Source organism: Panthera uncia, assembly GCF_023721935.1.
Source record: "Panthera uncia isolate 11264 chromosome B2 unlocalized genomic scaffold, Puncia_PCG_1.0 HiC_scaffold_24, whole genome shotgun sequence".
In the NCBI taxonomy this organism is placed as follows: Eukaryota; Metazoa; Chordata; class Mammalia; order Carnivora; family Felidae; genus Panthera; species Panthera uncia.
The window spans coordinates 29,103,348-29,125,673 of record NW_026057580.1 but is presented as its reverse complement, the minus strand read 5'-3'; the positions used below and the strand labels follow the sequence as shown (position 1 = coordinate 29,125,673).

At 33.4% G+C, this 22,326-nt stretch overlaps 1 protein-coding gene across 1 annotated transcript in view; it reads left to right on the top strand.

Annotated features, from left to right (window-relative positions):
- The window catches only part of EYS (eyes shut homolog), a 1,624,793-nt gene that overhangs the window by 144,087 nt on the left and 1,458,380 nt on the right, over positions 1 to 22,326 (top strand). Inside the window, 2 exon segments of the mRNA XM_049653864.1 lie at positions 1,396 to 1,561; positions 10,949 to 11,088. Of these exon segments, the coding sequence (XP_049509821.1) occupies positions 1,396 to 1,561; positions 10,949 to 11,088 (306 nt within the window).

The window sequence follows — 22,326 nt, the reverse complement described above, 5'->3', positions numbered from 1 at the left end:
GACTTGAAACCATGAATACAAAGAGAATATAGTGTAGTAATTGCATAAAGGAAATTACAGATGTTTATGATTCTTTGTGCTCCATGACTCAGCTGTTCTTCCCTTTGCCAATTTATGAGGATTTGCTCATTGAAAGTCTGGAGAAGTAGCAATTAAACTAGGGTATGCTCTAAACAGAATATATAATAGTCTGCCTCCAGGGCTTACATTTGTCTTATTGATATATCTCATTGTAAAACCTCAGTAAAGTAGCATGTATTAAAACTTAATGATGACTTGAGTGTGACTTGAAATTGTTTAAATTTTATTAATTTCATTGTGGATGTAACCAGATATGAATTGTCTTTGAAGGTACTAGGGATTACCATAGACAAATCATATTATTGGAAAATGTGCTTTATTTATATTAAAATATTTTCAAATTATATTAAAAAATTAAAAAACCCAACAAATTCAAACAGTACTTTGGCAATTCATTGTGTTAATCCTGTTGGTTAATGTGTGCTTTAAATAGTGTGTCTCTTAATACCATAGTTACTTTTAAAGTGTAACATACATATATACATATGCATGTGCCACAGAAATTGTCATCTCTTCAGAGAAAAGGCCCAGTTAACTTAGGTCTGTGTGGTAGCTGAACAAGTAGATCTCAGAAAATAGATAATCACTATGCTCTTTCTGCCAGTTGGTTTCCTTCTGGACAAGGTGCGAGTGCTAAGTGAGGCATCTCTTGGCACTGTGACGTGCCTTCGGTTAGGGGACCAGTCCTGGGATTCTCCAGAGGCACTGACTGGCCTGATGCCCCAGACCCTGTGGCTCTGTCAGACACAGTCGTTGGAAGGGCAGCTCTAGGGTGGGGCATGCACTGGGTCATGTACGAAGCTCTGGGGTCAGGGCAGAGTAGTTGGCACAACTGTTTTGAATCCATCTGACCCCTGGCATTTGGTCAGAGTCCCTCATGGTGCCCTTCTGGTCAGGGACTCCTCCTGGCCACAGTGGGATCCCCAGATGGTCATGGTGTCTGCCCCACCCTCTGGATGTGTGCTCAACAGTACGAAATCTCAGACTAACACACAGCTAGGAGACATATATGTGACGTATATATATACACACACACATTCCAGGAAACGGAGGGTAAGGGACTGTTGTAGATTGAGGAATGAGTCAATCCAGCCAAAAGAATATAACATAGGTATTTTGCACATGAACATGATGAAGATGGTACAGAAAGATAATTTAAAAGAATAGAAGAAATAAGCAAAACGTTGTATAAAAGGTATGTCTTATAAACTTTAATTGGTACTTTTAGAAATTAGCTGAATATTTTATAAGCAAAATACTTATAAAACATATTTCAATAGTGTGTATATCATTTTGCATTACTTCCTTTTCTAGTATGTATGCACTTCAGAGTGCACAAGATACTCATGTTGGTTTGTGAAGAATGTTTGCTTAATTCATCTATACCCCTGCTACTGTGGAACTATCAGCCATGATATTTGCCAAGACAAAGTCCTTCATCCTCCTCAGTCTAAATATGTGTGGCAACTGGGATTTAAAGGTAATCCAATATTTTTTTAATTTGCTTGAATCACTGCAAAATTTATTAGGTAAGTATTCATTTTTAAATTATATAAAATATTTTATATCTCAAAACACAAAATAATATAAAAATGCATTTAGTACTTGTGCTCTCTGATTTGTTCCTATAATAGACATATGCCTAATACCAACTACATTCCAGGAATTCTGCTTGGTGCACAGATACACAGTCATGAAGGAAACTAGAGCTATTCCTTACTCTTGTAGATCTATTTTTTGGAGGGGAATTATTGGGTACATACAGTGATAAGCATGTTATTATAAACTGAAATAAAATGTTCCTATAGAAAGAAATAGCCTCTCATGAAAGCCTATAACCAAAGGAAAAAAAAGAGAAAAATATATGGGCAATTGGAAGAGTAACTTGGGAGATAGATACGGTTTCCATGATTAAATGCCTCTTGAACAGAGATACAGAGAATGAGCCCAGGGTAGAGAAGTTGGAGAAGAGTGCATTTTAGATTGAGGGAATTATATTATTAAAACACTAAGTTTCAAAGGATATAAAGTTTCAGTTATGCAAGATAAAGCAGTTTTGGAAATTTACTGTACAACATAGGGCCTATGATTAACAATACTAAGTTATGTATTTAAAATTTTGCTAGGAGGGTAGATCTTACATTAAATTGTCCTATCACAAAAGGAAAAAAAGAAACAATAAGCAACAAAAAATTGGGGTGGGAAGAAAGTTCTAGAGGTGATGGATAAGTTTATGACAACTGATTTTGAGTTTCACGGATCTATATGTAACTACAAAGACATGCAGTTGTATATATTAAATATCTGCAACATTTTATATGTCAAACATACCCCCAAAAAAGTGGGTTAAATAACAAAAAACAAAACAAAACAAAACAAAACAAACAAAAATACAACAACAACAACAAAAACCTCTGCTAAGTTAGAAGAGATGAATCCTTTGAAGACCTGGCTGGAACTCTGAGAACAAGAGTAGAGATAAGACTTGGGGAGAGCGCAATGCCAGAACTAAAATGTTGGGTTAAATATTTGTATTTTTATTCTAGAAGGCATAAGAAATCAGTGTAGAGTGGCACCTGGGTGGCTCAGTGGGTTGAGAGTCTGATTTCTACTCAGGTCATGATCTCACGGTCTGTGAATTGGAGCCCCGCGTCGAGCTTTGTGCTGACAGCTCAGAGCATGGAGCCTGCTTGGATTCTGTGTCTCCTCTCTTTGCCCCTCCTCTGCTCACACTTTTGTCTCTCTGTCTTTCCAAAATGATTAAAGGTTAAAAAAATTAAAAAAAAAATCACTGTAGAGTTTGACATTTTTAAAAAAATGATCAAGTGTAGAAATAGATTCAAGACAAGGAAATTGATAGTTGTAGAGCAGTCATATTGTGAGGGGATTGAAGATTGAAATACATGGAAGTTCTTGTTTATGGACTGAATACAGAGAGCAAGTGACAGAGGTATCAACAGGAATGTGAGATTTCTGGCTTTCACACTTGAAATGAAATAATTCCAACACATATTTTATCAAATATGTTTCTAATTATTTTATACAATGGCAGTTCTTGTTTCAAAATCTGTTTTGATAAACATAATTTTCTGTTCTATGGTTATACTTTGTATATTATTTGACTTAATTCATGCAAATTGATCCACATTCTTAAAACTGTATGACACTTCAGTTAAATCTTTTAAAGACTCCTCTGTCAATGATATTTTGGCATGATAGTTTGTCAACAATCAGAAAATTAGTAGATTTGATATATCTGTTCTCAACTAATGGCTTATTTTATTCAACTGACAGCAGCTGCACTTACAACACTACTATTACATTAAAACAGTGTTGAAGTAAACTAACAATTAGCTTTTTAGACAGTAGACATGATAATTTATTTCATTATGCTTGTAAAATGATATTCTGGAGAGTTAACAACCCCTAATGACAAAAATAGTTGTCGGTTCGTTAAGCAGATCACACGTAAGACCAAAAGTGATAGAAGAGAGCAATGACTTGTTGATTATTTTATGTTAGTGCTAAAAGGAACTTCAGAGGTTGTGTTATGAATACTTACTATTTTTAAAATGACACAAAACAAACAGGAGCAATCAAACACAAAACAAACAACCACTTAGGTTAGAGAAGTTACTTGATGGAGCTGGTCTCAGGACTATTTAGGCAGTATGTTAGCTCAGTGGTTTTAAACCTTGAGCACATAATATAATCACCTAAGGAACTTTCAAAATCTACTACTGCTGGACTTCCATTACACAACAATCAAAGTGGAATTGTGGTGAAGTAGACATAGGAGATCTTTAAAGCCTCCCCAAATGTTCTAATGTACAGAATGAGAAACATAATCTGCTGTTAAAGCCAAATCAGTTCATGGACTTCAGTGCCTGCATCATTTTCATACTCTATTTTTTTTTTGTCTCAAAGTAGAAATAATGCATGTGTCCACTTAATTTATTTTAAACATTAAAATTCTTTGGAACTAAAAATGGCTACAGGGAACATATTCACAAAAATAAAATAGCAAATATATTTTTTAGGAAAAATAGGAGGAGCAATAGGAAATCAAATGGTTTGTGGATAAATCATCTCTGAGTAAACATACTTTTATGAATGACAAAGTAAAGTAAGTTTACTTTAAAATAAAACAAATACACTTTTAAGACATGGGGGTAATATGAAGTCAAAATTGTTCATGCATAAATCAACTTTGAGCAATTATCATCAAGGTAATATAAGTGTATTTAGTCATTATCCTTTCATGGAACTATGTTTAGAACTTAATGAACATAGCTAATTATTACAAAAAAAGATGAAGTATGTGTCTTCCACATCTGAGAATCTAAATTACTTGGGCTGTCCAAGCTAAAGAAGCCAGTGTGATGAAACTCAATAGTCAATAAATAAGTAGAGCTATCCCAATTCCTTTTTAATGTCAGTACACAGATTCAACAAGCAACTTCTCCCAGTAAAGTTTTCAAAACAGAAAAGAAGTTAGGATAAATTTTAAAAAGTATGTAAATATAATTACATTTTATGCAATACTTATTTTGTTCTGCTTGTTTCTATTAAGATCTCATTTCCTTCTCTTCTCATAAAATATAATTGAAGAGGAACATTAAAATCAAGCTGGTAAATTTGCACGGGGTGCATTAATTTTACCAGTAGTAAAATTATTTTAATTAAGAGATTTTTCTACCAACTAAATGAAGTGTCTTACACGCCCAATCAATTCTTGCCAATATGATTGCTCTACAAAGAAGGGATGATAATTAATTAGAAGAAGCCCCTTCAAGGACAATTGGTCTACAGTGCACAACTTGAGAAAGAGCTGACATGCACTGTTTCTTTTCAATGTCATCATCTATGTTCATTATGTGTGTTATTAGGTTTTAGAAAAGGAGATACTGACAGTGGATAATGAGTTGTGAAGTGAAATAAGATAATATGAATTATGGTTAAGAAAAGATGAAATCATAGCAAAAATGAAGAGATAAGTTCTCTGAATACCTTTCTTTTTTAAAGCTTGTGATCATTACAGCTTAGTTAACCAAATTTAAAACACATTTACAACATTTAATGTGTGATAGTGAAGTATTTTTTTTCTAAGTCAATAACGAGTGCCGTGATGTGAATTGGTATGGCAAACCAACATGTACTTCAAATTCCCCCTTTTTTCTTTACAAGTAGTGGCTCTTATTTCTGGTATAAAATATTATAATAATTATAATCTGCTCATTTAAATGACTTTTATATTTTGTAAGGATTGTTGGGAGAATGGAAAATACTGAATCTCCAAAGCAATCTTGATCAAAAGTACTTTTTCCTACCACACTGCTCCACTTTCAAGTCTTTTGTTGAATACTTGCTGTTATTTCTATTTCCACTTAATAATTTCAGGCCTTAATTCAAGATTTAAAAAAGAAATCTGAGTGTTAAAAACCAAATGTATTTTAGTGCTTTTCACTTATATCACTTATAAAAAAATTGTACAGTAACAGGATTATGTTAATTAATTATTAAGTAAAAATTAGTGGCTTTCATATATAGATAAGAACTATTAAAAGATTTAATTGGAAAAACAATTTCCTGTAAACAGCAGTGAAAATATGAAAATACCCAGGACTAAAATTAACAAAAATGTTATGTAAGTTATACATTAAGAAAACTTTGTATATTGCCACAGTATAGTTACAAAGACACAAAATCTAAAAGAAATTCTAAAAATATACCATGCTGTTGGAAAGGAGACCTAATGTATTAAAGATTTCAGCTCTTCATATTATTCACATATTTATTAAGATTTCAATAATATAACAACAATGTTCTTGTGTTTGTTTTATTTATTAAAGTCTGCCTGGAAAACTAACTAAATAATGCCATGCATACTCTGTAAGAGTATGTTATGTTGGTTGTGGGGTAGAGATTTAGTTCTGCCAAATAGTCAAGTGTATTATACAGCTTCATTAATGAAGAACATTGTACAATTGCACTGATAGTCAAAAATATGCAAAATACAATGTTCAAATATAAATTCAACTCATGAAGAAAAATTAACATCTAATAAAATTTCCATCTCAATCAGGGTATATAAGAATTACTGAATAATTGGGGTTGAACAACTTGATAATCATTTGGGAAAAAAAGTGATTTATATCTTACTAAGCATACTCTGAGTTAAATTCATACCAATAAAGTTTTAAATATAAAGATTTAAATGATAAAAATATCAGAAAAATGTCGGAGAATTACTTTTTAAATTTGGATGGGGAAGACCTTTTATAGCTACCAATCAAAATTTAGTTGCCAGAAAGAAAAACTGGTCACTTGATTACAATACAAGCAAAAATGCCTGTTTGTGAAAGACATCGTAGAAGCAGTCAAATAAACAAAAACTGTTCAGAGGCATAGAAAGTATTCCTAAATGTATGAGAGAGTGTTCAGCATTACTCATAAAGAGAACAAAGCAAATTTTAAAAACACAATAAGTAGATACTTTTTCAATTATAAATAAATCTGGCAAAAAATTTGAGTGATTTTATGCATTGCTTGTGAAATGTAAAATCACTATAAAAGCTGAGCAAGGTAATTTTGCAATATCCATCAATATTACAAATGTTTATACTTTTTGACTTAGTTTTCCCATCACACACGCTTCCCGTCCACATACTAAGTAATAAATGTGCAAGATTATAATTGGAACCAACGGCTGAGGAAAAGAATGAGCACAGATATAGAAATGATTATATAATACTCCTAGTACTTATATGACAATCTATGAGATATATGATACAGGGAAAAGAAAGGAAGGCATCCAGTAGTGTGAAATTGTGTATACACTAAGCCACCTTTTGATTTTTTAAATACTTTTTAAATATTTTGAGAGAAAGGGAGAAAGAGAGCACACACAAAGGAATGGGGGATGGGCAGAGAGGGAGAGAGAAAGAATTCCAAATAGGCTCTTCACTGACAGCCCCACACAGGACTTAAACTCATGATCCATGAGATCATGACCTGAATTGAAACCAAGTCAGATGCTTAACTGACTGAGCCCCTGATTTTTTATATTCATCTTGTAATTATCTCCCTGGAAGCTTTTTTCTATGTTCTTTGCCCCAGTGTTCTGAAATTTCACTATGTTGGGACTTATGTTGCGAATTATAAATTTTTATAAGTGAGATATAATTGCCATTTAACACTATATTAGTTTAAGATATAGAACATAATGATTCTATATTTGTATATATTGCAAAAACAGTCACCACAGTAAGTCTAGTTAATATCCATTGCAATACACAGTTATATTTTTTTTCTTGTGATGAGAATTTACAAGATTTACTCTCTTAGCAACTTTCAAATATACAATACAGTGTTGTTAGCTATAGTCACCATGCAGTACATTAATTGCATCTCCAGGACTTATTTATTTTATAAGTGGCGGTTTGTACCCTTTGATCACCATCACCTGTTTCACCCATCCGCTACTCCCCTCTTCTGACAACCACCAATCTCTTCTCTGCATCTATGAGTATGTTTGTTTGTTTGTTTCCCCTTTTATATTCCACATATAAGTGAAATTATACTGTATTTATCTTTCTCTGTCTGACTTATTTCACTTAGCACAATACCCTTAAGTTCCATCTATGTTATTGCAAACAGAACAATTTTCTTCTTTTTTATGTCTGACTGTGTTTGTGCATGCACACACATGTTTATCCATTCATCCACTGATGGGCACTTAGATTGCTTCCATGCCTTGGCTATTGTAAATAATTCTTCAATGAACATGGGGATGCATATATCTTTTTAAGTTAGTATTTTTGTTAACTTTAGATAAATATTCAAAGGTGGATTTACTGGATCATATACCTCCTGTACCAATTTACATTCCCGTGATTGTATTCTTGTTCATGTGTAAGCACTTGATAAACCCTTTATTTGGAAGCATGTGTCTTTCAGTTTTTAGGTAGTCGCTATATTATTGCATTAATAATTCTTCTTTTCTATTTCCTATTTCTGTAACTCTAAGTCCAAAAAGTTGATATTGCATCCCCAGAATTGATCTCATTTTCTCATAATTTCTTATCTTTGTCATTTCTTTTTGTTTTGTCCTATTTTCTAATCTACTCTCTCAATTAAATATATGAAAACTAGTGTTTATTTCTTATTACATTGTACTTTTCTAGACATTTTTACTATTGTCTAAAGTTGTAAATTACCATAACATTCCACCTTTTGTATAGATAATATAACTTTTTTATATAACTCTAAGAATATTATAGTTTTGATTGGTTTTAAATTTTTCTCCTCCATTCAGTGTCTCAGTTTCTGTAAGTATTTTTAATTATGGTTTGTTCTTTCTTATTTGGAATATTTCTGCCAAATGTTGGATGATCATACTTAATGGTGATGACCTAACAAGACTCATTGGAAGCTTACCATGTGAACATGGTTTTTGATAAGTGGCAGCTCTATAAGAGGGTTGTAAGTTGACAGCTGGCCATTCAGTGGGGTAATCCTAATGAGCTTGATATTCTTGAGGCAGGAGCCTCTAAGATCCTCTTTCCCCTGAGAATAAACCTTGACAAATATTTGTTTGTGGGCCAGCAGGGAGGTGAGTGATGGGTCAGAATAATTATCTGCATTTGTGATTTGAGAGAAAAGCTGTGTCAACTAATCACCCTGTTGCCAGACTACTATTTTCTCAGACACTTTTAAGTCCTAAAAATCTTAAGATTTCTGCTAAGTAGACAAGTTTGATTTTTTTATAAATATGCCCTATAATTAGACTTTTGATTATTACCATTCTGCTAATTTACTCACTATATTCCCACCATCTTTTCAACTTCTTGAAATTTATTGAAAACTTGCTCAAAAAACAATATTTTCTCACTGTTACCTCCTTTCTCGTTCCCTGTGAATTAACACTTTTATTTTATTTTCCATTACTTCCTTTTTGAGGCTTTAAGACGAAGAGGGGATGATATTTCTGTCAAATCCAAATGTTTAATCAGGTACATCATTATAGAAAATTCTGTGTCTATAAATTGGACAACTTAAATGAAATAGATAAATTCATAGAAAAACACTAGTTGACAAACTGATTCAATAATACATATAAAATCTGAATATTTGTACAATCTCTAAAGTAATTGAATAGTTTTAAAATATCTTTCCAAAAAGAAAAACACTGAAAATAGGTTGTCTTTATCAAAGTTCTCCCAAATATTCAATAAAGAGTTACATCTAATACTATGTAAACTCCTTCAGAAAATAGAAAGGAAAATTTATCAATTGATTATATAGGCTAGCATAGCCAAGTTTGAGTTATTTTATCTCAGCACATTGAAGATATGATTTTTATTGACATCATGAAAGTTACTAATATTTTCTTCTTGTGTGGCTGTTCTGCTGATAATCTCACGCATTGATTACTTTATGACTAATTTAGTAATAATTTTTATAATGTCAAAAGTTATTAGCAGTTAAATTACTTTGGTAAGGTTGAAAATGTTTGGAACATTCTGCAAGGCTTCCTAGCTTCTTCTTTTCCAGAGTTATACATAAGATGTCTAAATAAGTTTGCACATGGCAGGAAGATCTCAGCTTGTGAACCATCTCTACTTTACAATTCAGTTGTAAGTTGCATAGCCTACATAATATTTTCTGGGAAGTCATGCTTCACAAACAATAGATTTTAGGTTTGTTAACCATAAGCAATTCTAAAATTGGACTATTTACTAGGATTCTGTGGGCAAATATTATCTACCTAATAAATTTTATTGGTCCCTTTACTAGGAGGTTTAGTTATGTTTAAAAGAAACTATATCCAGTCTCCTATGCTGTTTCAGTACCTGGGAATATTACACCATTAATAAAAAATAATAGGTTCTCAGCTTAGCATAATTAGTTCCTTTCTCTCCACAATTCTGGGATATCTTATTGGTTTGTTTAGATTTTGTTTCCAAATCTCTCATTCCCTTATTCTCTGTTTACCAATTATATTAATCTTTTTCTATAGATACTTCAACACATTTATCATAAATATTTTGTAATCTTGATATAATTCTAAGTCTGGGTCATCTGTTTTTTACTGTTTCCACTTGAATATAGGTCATTTTGTTTTGCTTCCTTGCAATGTCATTTTTTATTGTATCGCAGATAGTATGTCTAACAGTTCAAAGTAGCTAAATTATATATGTATATGTATGCATATGTTTATCTATATCTCTACTGACACTCTCACATAAGCACACTCCCTTCTTTTCAATGAGAGGGCTGTGATGACATGCTAATGATGTTTCTATTATAAATATTCTAAGGGTGTTTTCCAAATATATTTTCAAATGATTCCTTATGCAGCAATGTATATAAAGAATAAAAGTACTTTTTATGCAAAATGTATTGTATTTGTATGTATTAAGTCATCTTTATAACCATTAATTAGAAATTTATTTGACATTAGAGTTCAGCCTTATTCTACTTTAGGTCTTTTTCAAATTTAGTATTCTATTCACATAAACTTATTTTGTGGTAGATGTTCTCAAATTGATCTTACCAAGTAATTTGACACTGTCTTTTTTAAATTTTTATTTGTTTATTTTTGAGACACAGAGAGAGACAGAGTGCAAGCAGGGGAAGGGCAGAGAGAGAGGGAGACACAGAATGTGAAGCAGGCTTCAGGCTCTGAGATGTCAGCACAGAGCCTGATGCGGGGCTCAAACTCACAAACCACGAGGTCATGACCTGAGCTGAAGTTGGATGCTTAACCAACTGAGCCACCTAGGCACCCTTGACAACTGTCTTTACTAATTTAATGTAAATTTAATTTTGTGAAAGATTATTTAATTTTTCATCCCTTTGAAAGGATCTGAAGATGAAAAATGTGAAGTGGCTGTTGATGTCTACTTCTTTCTCTCTGCAAACTGGACTGAAGATGCTGTCTATGTGAACACATCTGAAGATCTCTGTTATGTATTTTGGTTTCTATGTCAAGGAAAATTGGAGGTAATATAATTACTTATTTGTCTCTTTAACTCATAATATTCTGATTTGAAAAAAAAAGCTAAAATTGTTAAATTTGCAAATTCAGTGTTCAAGATGTGTGTAGCTTAAATATAACCTCATATTGATTGAGATTTTTGACTGACGGTGGTTATATGACATTTTGGCTTCTGCACACATGCCGCCCATGGTGCCTTTTGTTATAATTGTATATATTTATGAATTGTATATTTGTGAGTTTCTAATGAGAAGTTTCTATGACTGTAAGGTCAAGTTGCATCTTTTGTGCACATGCTCAGCTCTTGGAAGTCCTCTGTGGCTTTTGAGCCTGCTCTATGGCTAGGCCTTTCCTGTTCTGTTAGCCCTTAGAGGAGGTTCTTAAGCTATTGTTCTTAACTCTCAGGGGGTAGCTGCTAGGCTATGGTCAGTGTCTGCTTTATCCCTCCTTGCTCATGCCTAACTGTCTAGCACTTTTTGTGTTTATAATATAGACAGGTAATAAAGAGATTTATCATTTTATATGTAGTCTTTTTGTGTTCCATTTATGCTACAATTTGCTGACTAAGTCTCTCAAACAGTTGTGATTATATCACCTTTTTGTTTAAAGATCATAATTAAATCTCCAGGATATTTCCAGGGGGCGCCTGGGTGGCTCGGTTGAGCGTCCAACTTCCGCTCAGGTCATTATCTCGTGGTTCATGAGTTCAAGCCCTGCATTGGGCTCTGTGCTGACAGCTCAGAGCCTGGAGCCTTCTTTGGATTCTGTCTCCCTCTCTCTCTTCCCCTCCCCCACTCATGCTCGCTCTCTCTCTCTCTCTCTCTCAAAAATAAATAAAAACGTTTATATCTATGGGAGATTTCCAATCTCTGGGTAACTTTACCACTTAAATTAGGGGCCTAAGGCAAGAATTCAAAGAATGGCTCTCTTTTTCCCTATTTCACCTACATCTTATACAAATTAGATAATATTATCAAACAAATAACAATAAGAAACACAAAATTTGGAATCTTAATTTTATTTTTTAAAATTTATTTTGAAAGAGAGAATCCCAAGCAAGCTCCACACTGTAGGCATGGAGCCCCATGAGAAGCTTGAACTCACAAACCATGAGATCATGACCTGAGCTGAAATCAAGTGTTCGACCTTTAACCGACTGAGCAACCCAGGTACCCTGAATCCTAATTATAAAGAAATAAAAATCCTTTTTGTCAAAAAGATTGGGGAGTTTTCCAAAAAGTTTAGAGAATTAACAGAGTATTTGTAACCCCTCTTGTCTGGACATAACCTAATCTGGTTATTTTATAGAAACAAAAACCATATTATAATTTTATGTTTGATATATTTTGTATAAAATTTTGAGAAAAGATTCATAAACTTTTCATTATAAATAAATCCATTAATACTGAGCTAATATTATAAGAAATAATACAAGTCAGTTTACTTCAAAAAAGAACCGTCTAAAAAGGCATTACAAATACAAGCAAACAGATGTCAATTTCTCAGAACTTTTAAATTCACTTATGCTCTCATAAACATATATTTTGTATATATATATATATATATATATATATATATATATGTATGTATATATATGGGTGTATATATACATTCATAAACATATGTATTAAGCTTCATATAGTTTTACATGTGTGTATTTAGCCATTCACAGATACATGACTATGCACATAAATGATTAAAGTTTTTTATCTTTAAGATATATTTAACTTTATCAGCACATAAAAGAACATTATGTATTAAATTTACCTTCTTTTAGGAAACAAGCAAGCAAATCATAGTTATCTTGTATACACATTTCTATTTCTCTGTATTCTTTTGAAATAATTACAAACTTGGGGTGCCTGGGTAGCTCAGTTGGTTAAATGTCTGGCTTTGGTTCAGGCCATGATCTCAAGGTTTGTGAGTTCGAGCCCCACATCAGGGTCTCTGCTTTCACCACAGAGCCAGCTTCAGATCCTCTGTCCACTCTCTCTTTCTGCCCTTCCCCTGCTTGCATGCTGTCTCTGTGTCTTTCAAAATAAATGAATAAACTTGAAAAACTAAAATAATCACCAACTTTAAATAAAATAACTACTTTGTTTTTTTAGACTCAAGAGAAAACACAAATATACCAATCCAATAACTTTTAGCTAGCTTATTTTTTCATAATCACACATTTTATATAATTTGACAACTTTTTTGTTAGGCAAAATAAACATAAATATACATCATTTAACAACATTTGTATGTCTCAGTTTTTCATTCTGTAAGGAAAAAGGATAACTTAAAATTATATTTAGAGATTCTTTGGGGCATCTGGGTGACTCGGTTGGTTAGGTGTCCAACTCTTGGTTTCATCTCAAGTCATGATCTCGCGGTTTGTAGATTGTTGAGCCCCTCATTGGACTCCGCACTGACTGTGAGGAGCCTGCTTGGAGTTCTCTCTTTCTGTCTGTCTCTGCCCTTACACTGCTCATGCTCTCTCTCATTCTCTCTCCCTGTCAAAATAAATAAATAAACTTTAAAACATAAAATAAAATTATGTTTATAGATTAATATTTGTATATTTTTCTTATTCTAAAATTGCTCAACTATCCAATGATTCTTTGTTATTTCAATTTAATATCAGTGTAAGGTCTTGATGTTAACCAAAGATTTGGAAATTGCAATTTGCACCATCATGTTAAGTCCTTTTGGTTTGTAGTGTCATCAGAAAAAACATTGTAGTACTTAAATGTAGTAGAACCAGGGGCCCCTGGGTGGCTCCGCTGGTTGAGCATCCAACTCTGGATTTCAGCTCAGTCATGATCTCAGGGTTGTGGGATGGAGCCCCACATTGGGCTCTGAACTGAGCATGGAGCCTGCTTGAGATTCAGTCTCTCCCTCTGCCACTCTCCTGCACTCATGCATGCTCGCTCGCTCTCTCTCTCTCTCAATAAAAAAAAAAAAAAAAAAAAAAACTAAATAAAAACAAATAACCATAGTAGAATCAATAAGAATTCACAAGACTAAGTGCTTTTAAATGATACCCACTATTAAAAATTCAATTATTTCTATTTGATATTTTTATAATAATAAACAATCTAAAAAAATAATGATAGACCAGTTCTTGAAAAGTTATATTAAATCATTCTAATTTGCCTAAAGATTAATTTATTTATTGGGAAATCAAATAAGCTCTTTTTAATATAAGTAAACCTCGGTGTTCATGTATTTAAAAAATCAAGACTTTTGAATTTATGCCCAAACTCTAAGTGTGTAATTTTCTTTTCATCTAAAAGACTAATTATATTACACACCAGGTACACATTTTCTGCTTTGTTAAATTTTTGGCAAAGGAAAAACATATAAACGAGGTACAGTTAATCATTTTCCTTTTCATTTTTTGACTGTTTATCTGAACAATAGTCTTAGAATGTACATATAATGATAGGAAATGTATTTATGATTAATATTAATTTTAAAAATTTCCCAAGCAAAAAAGAAAGGAAGAAAAAGCAAAAATGAAGAGATGAAGGGTGCTAGCTTCAGGCAAATATAAAATCATGACTTAATGTTAAAGGTTGATTATCTTCTATATTCAAAGACCAGTAGAGACTTAAATGGAGAAAAAACTCATTCACACACACACACACACACACACACACACACAAGTTATTATTCCAGATAGTTTAAACAATAACTCATATCCTTAATAATTCCATAGGGGTATATAATTAAAAATCTAGTGCTTATTAATCCCAGAAGTATGAAAATGCAAGAGGGGTTCTTGTGCATTAAACAGAGTAATCTCTCTATTAGACACACAGGATGGAGAGTCTCCTCATGAGAGTTTTTCTCTTTTTGTTCTAATGTTTCTGTCAAATGAACAATCTTGTTCATGTCATAATTTCCCCAGAGTGGCCACTGCAATTTCAGATTGTCCTTTGAGAAATTACAGCAATTACAAAGATGTGTACCTGACTTACAATATAAAGGGAGGGATGTGTGGTGTTGAAGCCTGTGAGACTGAGAAGACCCCATGAAAACTTAACATAAGTACATAGGTGCCTGTTCAATGTCATGTCTCTAAAACCTACCAAAGAGAAGTCCGTCTAAACTGATAGCCACAGAAAAGTTTTTACAAGATTTTGGAAAGGTGACTCAAGGAATAATTTGTTCAAGGAATGCAGATAGCTGTGATTTCTGAACTCATTGTATTTAAGTCATGTGGATGATGAAATTGTGGGAGCAATACTTGTCCTCTTACAGTAGACATACTCTTACACTTAGCAGAGGAAGTCATGTTGAAAGAAATTTCCTTTCTCTCTGGATCAAATTGGATCACATAATCAAAGGATTCCTAAAGTGTTTTCTTATTCTTAAGAGGAAAAAATAAATAAATAGCATTTGGGAATGTGATGAAAATAAATTGGAGTTCAGACCTGATACTATACCTATGTCACTGTCATAGTTGGAGAGACAAGTGTCCAGTGGTTCCAGAATAGTGCACCACTTGCAGTCTAGGGTTGTGAACTTTGTTATTGAGGGTATTTTAATTAGATCTTTGCAGAATTTTGTGTTTGTTCAACTGCTGATCCTCCAAAAGACCACTAGACAGTTCTGTTGATCAAGAGAAACTAATTCTCTTAGATTTAACATAGTAATGGAAAACAACACCTAATAGAGTCAGTCTTACTAGTGTCTCAGAAGGGAGAATTTATGGAAGGATGTTAATATGCTCTAGAGCCTTACTTGTAGGGAATGGGTACTTGTAAGGTTCGGTTAGAGTTCATGAATAAAGCCTTGTACTGGTGGACATAATGGGATGAGAGTCTTAAAATGAGGTTGATGAACAAACTGTTATGCTTGGTAAATACTTATGTTAGTTGGTTCACAGTCATACTTTCAAGAAAAAGTATTTCATGGAGCAAAGAGTAAATTTATACACACACACACACACACACACACACACACACATATGTTTTTTTCTCAGTATTTTTAAATATAGGACAAAAAATTTGGTTCACTTGAATTCCCATCATCAAAGACTGAAATTCTAAAGTAATTTTTTCATTTCTTTGCATTAAAAAATGTCCTCTCTCAGGTCCTTTTAAATGCAAACACTTTTGGAAAGAAAGCACATATATAGAAGTGAGCTTATGTTTTTTACACACTTGCTACAAAAAGGTTATGAGATTAATTATGAGTTACTGGTGACAGAGGATGCTTTTAAAACAACGTGGAAGAGGGACACCTGGGTGGCTCAGTCGGTTAAGCTTCCTACTTTGGCTCAGGTCATAATCTCACGGTTTGTGAGTTCAAGCCCTGCATCGGGCTCTGTGATGAAAGCTTGGAGCCTGCTTCGGATTCTGTGTCTCTGTCTCACTCTGCCCCTCCCCCACTTGTGCTCTGTCTCTCTCTGTCTATCAAAAATAAATAAAATTTAAAAAAATAATAAAAATAAACGTGGAAGACACAGAGGGACACTAAAAGTTGGAATAAGAAAGACCTTTACCAAAGTTAATTATTTCAATATTTTTTACTAGGTTTAAGCCCAGATAAATTTGGACCAGATAAATTCATCCAGATATATCTTTATTTAGCTAAAAATATGACCAAGACATTCTTAATGTTCCCCTCAGCTTAACTGAACTTTAGATAGGCTTCTTCTTGACTATAGATCCCTGACCTCCTTTTACTTGTAGCATTTACTTCATAAAATTTGCAACAGTAAGTTCTCTATCTGCTTCTTTGAAATATATGCAAATCCACTCTCAGCCTCTGGCCAGTTTTAGGGCCCAGGAAATGTCTTCCTCAAGGACCTAGGAACTATGTCTTTCAAATGTAAACGTTGAAGGAGAAATGTAAATGTTAATATCCAGTGAGAGAGTAGGAGCCTAACTGCAGTGGGTACCAGTTAGCAAACACAGAAAGCCTCCTAACAAACCAAAACCCTTGCAAACTCAAGGATAGCTCAATGAATGTACTTTACACATTTCATTGATCAATCTCTCCTTTAATTTCCTCCAGTACTTTTTCCCTAGCTAATACCAGCACTTAAGATCTTTCCGGTCTTGTTTCAGCAAAGTTGAGTTCCATCTCTCTCTTCTTTTGAAATACTTTTGAATAAAGTCTTTCTTGCTTTTTGAACTTTGGTGCAATTTTTACTTTGATGAATACTTTTCTAAGAATCCAGGTTTCTACATATCTTATAAAGAAGTCACTTGCTCCTATAGGTGAAGTCTCTTTCCAGATCTGTTTCATTAACAAGGGTCAAAAAATGGTAAATATGTCTTTTAGGTCTTAGACTTTCTCCCCTTTAGAATCTCTTTACTAAGTAACTCAACTAATATAATATAGAAGTAGAAAAATAATATATACAACAATATGATTTTCCATGAAATGACAGCATTACTTAGTCATTTACTTATATATACAAACCATTTTGTGAAGTATGTTGTGAATATTGTTCATGTAGCTTAAATTCCATTCAGCCAAAGTTAATTTTGAATGTAGTATTATGTTAGATACCTACATCAGTAATAATGAATTCCCATAAAAAGTATTTCCATAGGTTTTGGGGCACCTGGGTGACTCAGTCGGTTAAGCATCCAACTCTTGATTTTGGGTCAGGTCATGATCTCACCATTGTGGGATCAAGCCCCACATATGGCTCCATGCTGGGTGTGAGCCTGCTTAAGTTTCTCTCTCTCCCTTTCTCTGTGTCTCTCCCTGGTTGCTCTTGTGTGCATACAGTGCTCTCTCTCTCTCTCTCTCTTTAAAAAAAAAAGAATTTCCATAAGTTTTGTTTTATTTCTTTTCTCCTTGGGAAGAAAAGATCATCCATTGCCAAGATTTATGATTGTATTACAAGCCCTCATCAAACAAACATTATTTAATTATCAAGAATAGAGTAAAATCTTATTCCATTTTTTATGTACATTTTTAATATTGGATGTTTGTGTAATTACAAATGTTATTGATTGTCAATATTATTAATAATTGTAATATAATTATGTTTATTATTATAAGTTGATCATAATATATTATTAATATAATACTAATAGTAATCATATATAAATACATATAAGTGCTGAACTTTCAAGTAATTTCTGTTACTCTTATCTTGGGCATACATGAATAGATTTCAACCATTCTTTCTTTTTTTTATCAGAGTCCCTTGAAAATTTGATGAAAGCTAGGAACAGTTTCCTCACAATAACTTATGCATAATCACAATGTTTTGCACAAAATTTCAGAGGGTTGAGGAACTCTTTTAAGTAGATTTCTTGATTTCCCATATATTCAAAAATTAAGAAATCTTTTCTCTGGGTGTGTAATGTACATTCAGATTTGTATGTACCCACTGATAAAATTTACTGTATTATAAGTTTTTTCTGAGAGACTTTTCCTTATGCCTAAATTTAATTATAGAAGAGTAAAATTTTGTTAGAGGACTAGACTATATGAAAGGATGAGAGACTCTGTTGAAATATCAAATTAAGAATTTTTCAATTGCAGGAATTACTTGCAATAGTTGTTAGATATAGTAAATAATTTCAGTAAAGAAAAATTAATCATCTTCAACATATAATAAAAGAGTCTTAACAAAGCTTTCAATGTAATTTAGGTGTTCATATCATAGCCCTTACACAAAGGATAATATTTTTTTGAAATATTATTTTGAGGAATATTTACTAGCCAAGATTTCTTTTAGTTCTTTCACATTTTCCTAAATCCCAGAAATAATTATTTTGAAAATAAAGCAAAAAATAAAAGTGTATATTTATAGGAAATAATAGTTTGCCATAGTCTGAATTCTGCACTATTATTCCTTGTTGTTAAAACATTGTTTTCTTTCTAAGCTTTGATTATGTATTATTTAGTGACCTAGATTGTTAATAACTAAAAATAACTCTTTAGTGTATGATATATTTCTCTTCATCATAAAACAGTAAAGTATGCATTCTTTTATATTTTTCAGTAGAAATAGAGAATTAAGCATATACAGATCTTCACAGACTCTAGGCTTTGAGTGTGTTTAGGTGGTAGTGTTTACTTTTCTTCTTATATTATATTGAATCATCCCAAACTATACGGAAAAGATGCAAACAAACAAAAAAGCTATAGAAACCCAATATTTGAGAAGCATTAGTTCTTAGAAAATTTGCATGAGCTAAAGGATCGATCAATGAACTCTTGACTAGGCCCCTGAAACAAACAACATAACCAAATGGAAGATGGGGCAGGTGTTACAAGTGGAGAAAATAACTGCAGAAGCTGCTGTCAGAGATACAGGGTCAAAGTCTGAATAGCAAGAAGGGGGTAAGCATATAAAATGTCTCTGTCCTGAGGCACTATATTGACTGTGCAGCCTAGTCTTCTTCCACTATTTTGAAAACCCATGTAATTAACTCCCTGAAAGGAGTTTAATAGGACTGTGCATGCTTTTTATTTTATTTTATTTTATTTTATTTTATTTTATTTTATTATTTTAATCTTTTTAGGGAGGGAATGTGTGAGCAGAGAGAGAGAATCTTAAGAAGGCACCACACTCAGTGCAGAGCTGTTCACAGGCCTCAATCCCACAACCCAGAGATTATGACCAGAGCCAAATTCAAGAGTGGGACACTCAACTGACTGAGCCACACAGGCACCCTAGGACTGTGCATGCTTAAATTACAATGATAAACATAATAATATACAAGTACAATATGAAACATAACACCCCCAAAATGAATAATCCAATTAAAAAATGGGCAGAAGACATGAATAGACACTTTTCCAAAGATGACATCCAGATGGCCAACAGACACATGAAAACATACTCAACATCAATGATCATCAGGGAAATACAAGTCTAACCACAGTGAACTATCACCTCACACCTGTCAGAATGGCTAAATGTTTATAGCAGCATTATCTACAATAGCCAGATTATAGAAATAGCCCAAATATCCATTGACTAATAAATGGATGAAGATGATGGGCTTTATATACATAGAGTGGAATATTACGCAGCCATTAAAGAAATAAACTCTTTCTATTTTCAATGACATGAATGGACCCAGAAAGTATTATGCTAAGCAAAATAAGTCAGAGAAAGATAAATGCCATATGTGGAATTTAAGAAAAAAAAATAAGCAAAGGGGGGGAAAGAGAGAGAAAGAGAGGCAAACCAAGAAACAGGTTCTTTTAAAAATATTTATTTATTTATTTATTTATTTTAAGTGATTTAAGGATTTTCTTTTTTTTCTTTTTTTTTTAAATATATGAAATTTATTGTCAAATTGGTTTCCATACAACACCCAGTGCTCATCCCAAAAGGTGCCCTCCTCAATACACATCACCCACCCTCCCCTCCCTCCCACCCCCCATCAACCCTCAGTTTGTTCTCAGTTTTTAACAGTCTCTTATGCTTTGGCTCTCTCCCACTCTAACCTCTTTTTTTTTTTTCCTTCCCCTCCCCCATGGGTTTCTGTTACGTTTCTCAGGATCCACATAAGAGTGAAACCATATGGTATCTGTCTTTCTCTGTATGGCTTATTTCACTTAGCATCACACTCTCCAGTTCCATCCACGTTGCTACAAAAGGCCATATTTCATTCTTTCTCATTGCCACGTAGTATTCCATTGTGTATATAAACCACAATTTCTTTATCCATTCATCAGTTGATGGACATTTAGGCTCTTTCCATAATTTGGCTATTGTTGAGAGTGCTGCTATAAACATTGGGGTACAAGTGCCCCTATGCATCAGTACTCCTGTATCCCTTGGGTAAATTCCTAGCAGTGCTATTGCTGGGTTATAGGGTGGGTCTATTTTTAATTTTCTGAGGAACCTCCACACTGCTTTCCAGAGCGGCTGCACCAATTTGCATTCCCACCAACAGTGCAAGAGGGTTCCCGTTTCTCCAAAACCTCTCCAGCATCTATAGTCTCCTGATTTGTTCATTTTGGCCACTCTGACTGGTGTGAGGTGATATCTGAGTGTTGTTTTGATTTGTATTTCCCTGATGAGGAGTGACGTTGAGCATCTTTTCATGTGCCTGTTGGCCATCCGGATGTCTTCTTTAGAGAAGTGTCTATTCATGTTTTCTGCCCATTTCTTCACTGGGTTATTTGTTTTTCGGGTGTGGAGTTTGGTGAGCTCTTTATAGATTTTGGATACTAGCCCTTTGTCTGATATGTCATTTGCAAATATCTTTTCCCATTCCGTTGGTTGCCTTTTAGTTTTGTTGGTTGTTTCCTTTGCTGTGCAGAAGCTTTTATCTTCATAAGGTCCCAGTAATTCATTTTTGCTTTTAATTCCCTTGCCTTTGGGGATGTGTCGAGTAAGAGATTTCTACGGCTGAGGTCAGAGAGGTCTTTTCCTGCTTTCTCCTCTAGGGTTTTGAAGGTTTCCTGTCTCACATTCAGGTCCTTTATCCATTTTGAGTTTATTTTTGTGAATGGTGTGACAAAGTGGTCTAGTTTCAACCTTCTACATGTTGCTGTCCAGTTTTCCCAGCACAATTTGTTAAAGAGACTGTCTTTTTTCCATTGGATGTTCTTTCCTGCTTTGTCAAAGATTAGTTGGCCATACCTTTTTGGGTCCAGTTCTGGGGTTTCTATTCTATTCCATTGGTCCATGTGTCTGTTTTTGTGCTAATACCATGCTGTCTTGATGATTACAGCTTTGTAGTAGAGGCTGAAGTCTGGGATTGTGATGCCTCCTGCTTTGGTCTTCTTCTTCAAAATTACTTTGGCTATTCGGGGCCTTTTGTGGTTCCATATGAATTTTAGGATTGCTTGTTCTAGTTTCGAGAAGAATGCTGGTGCAATTTTGATTGGGATTTCATTGAATGTGTAGATAGCTTTGGGTAGTATTGACATTTTGACAATATTTATTCTTCCAATCCATGAGCAGGGAATGGCTTTCCATTTCTTTATATCTTCTTCAATTACCTTCATAAGCTTTCTATAGTTTTCAGCATACAGATCTTTTACATCTTTGGTTAGATTTATTCCTAGGTATTTTATGCTTCTTGGTGCAATTGTGAATGGGATCAGTTTCTTTATTTGTCTTTCTGTTGCTTCATTGTTAGTGTATAAGAATGCAACTGATTTCTGTACATTGATTTTGTATCCTGCAACTTTGCTGAATTCATGTATCAGTTCTAGCAGACTTTGGGTAGAGTCTATCGGATTTTCCATGTATAATATCATGTCATCTGCAAAAAGCGAAAGCTTGACTTCATCTTTGCCAATTTGGATGCCTT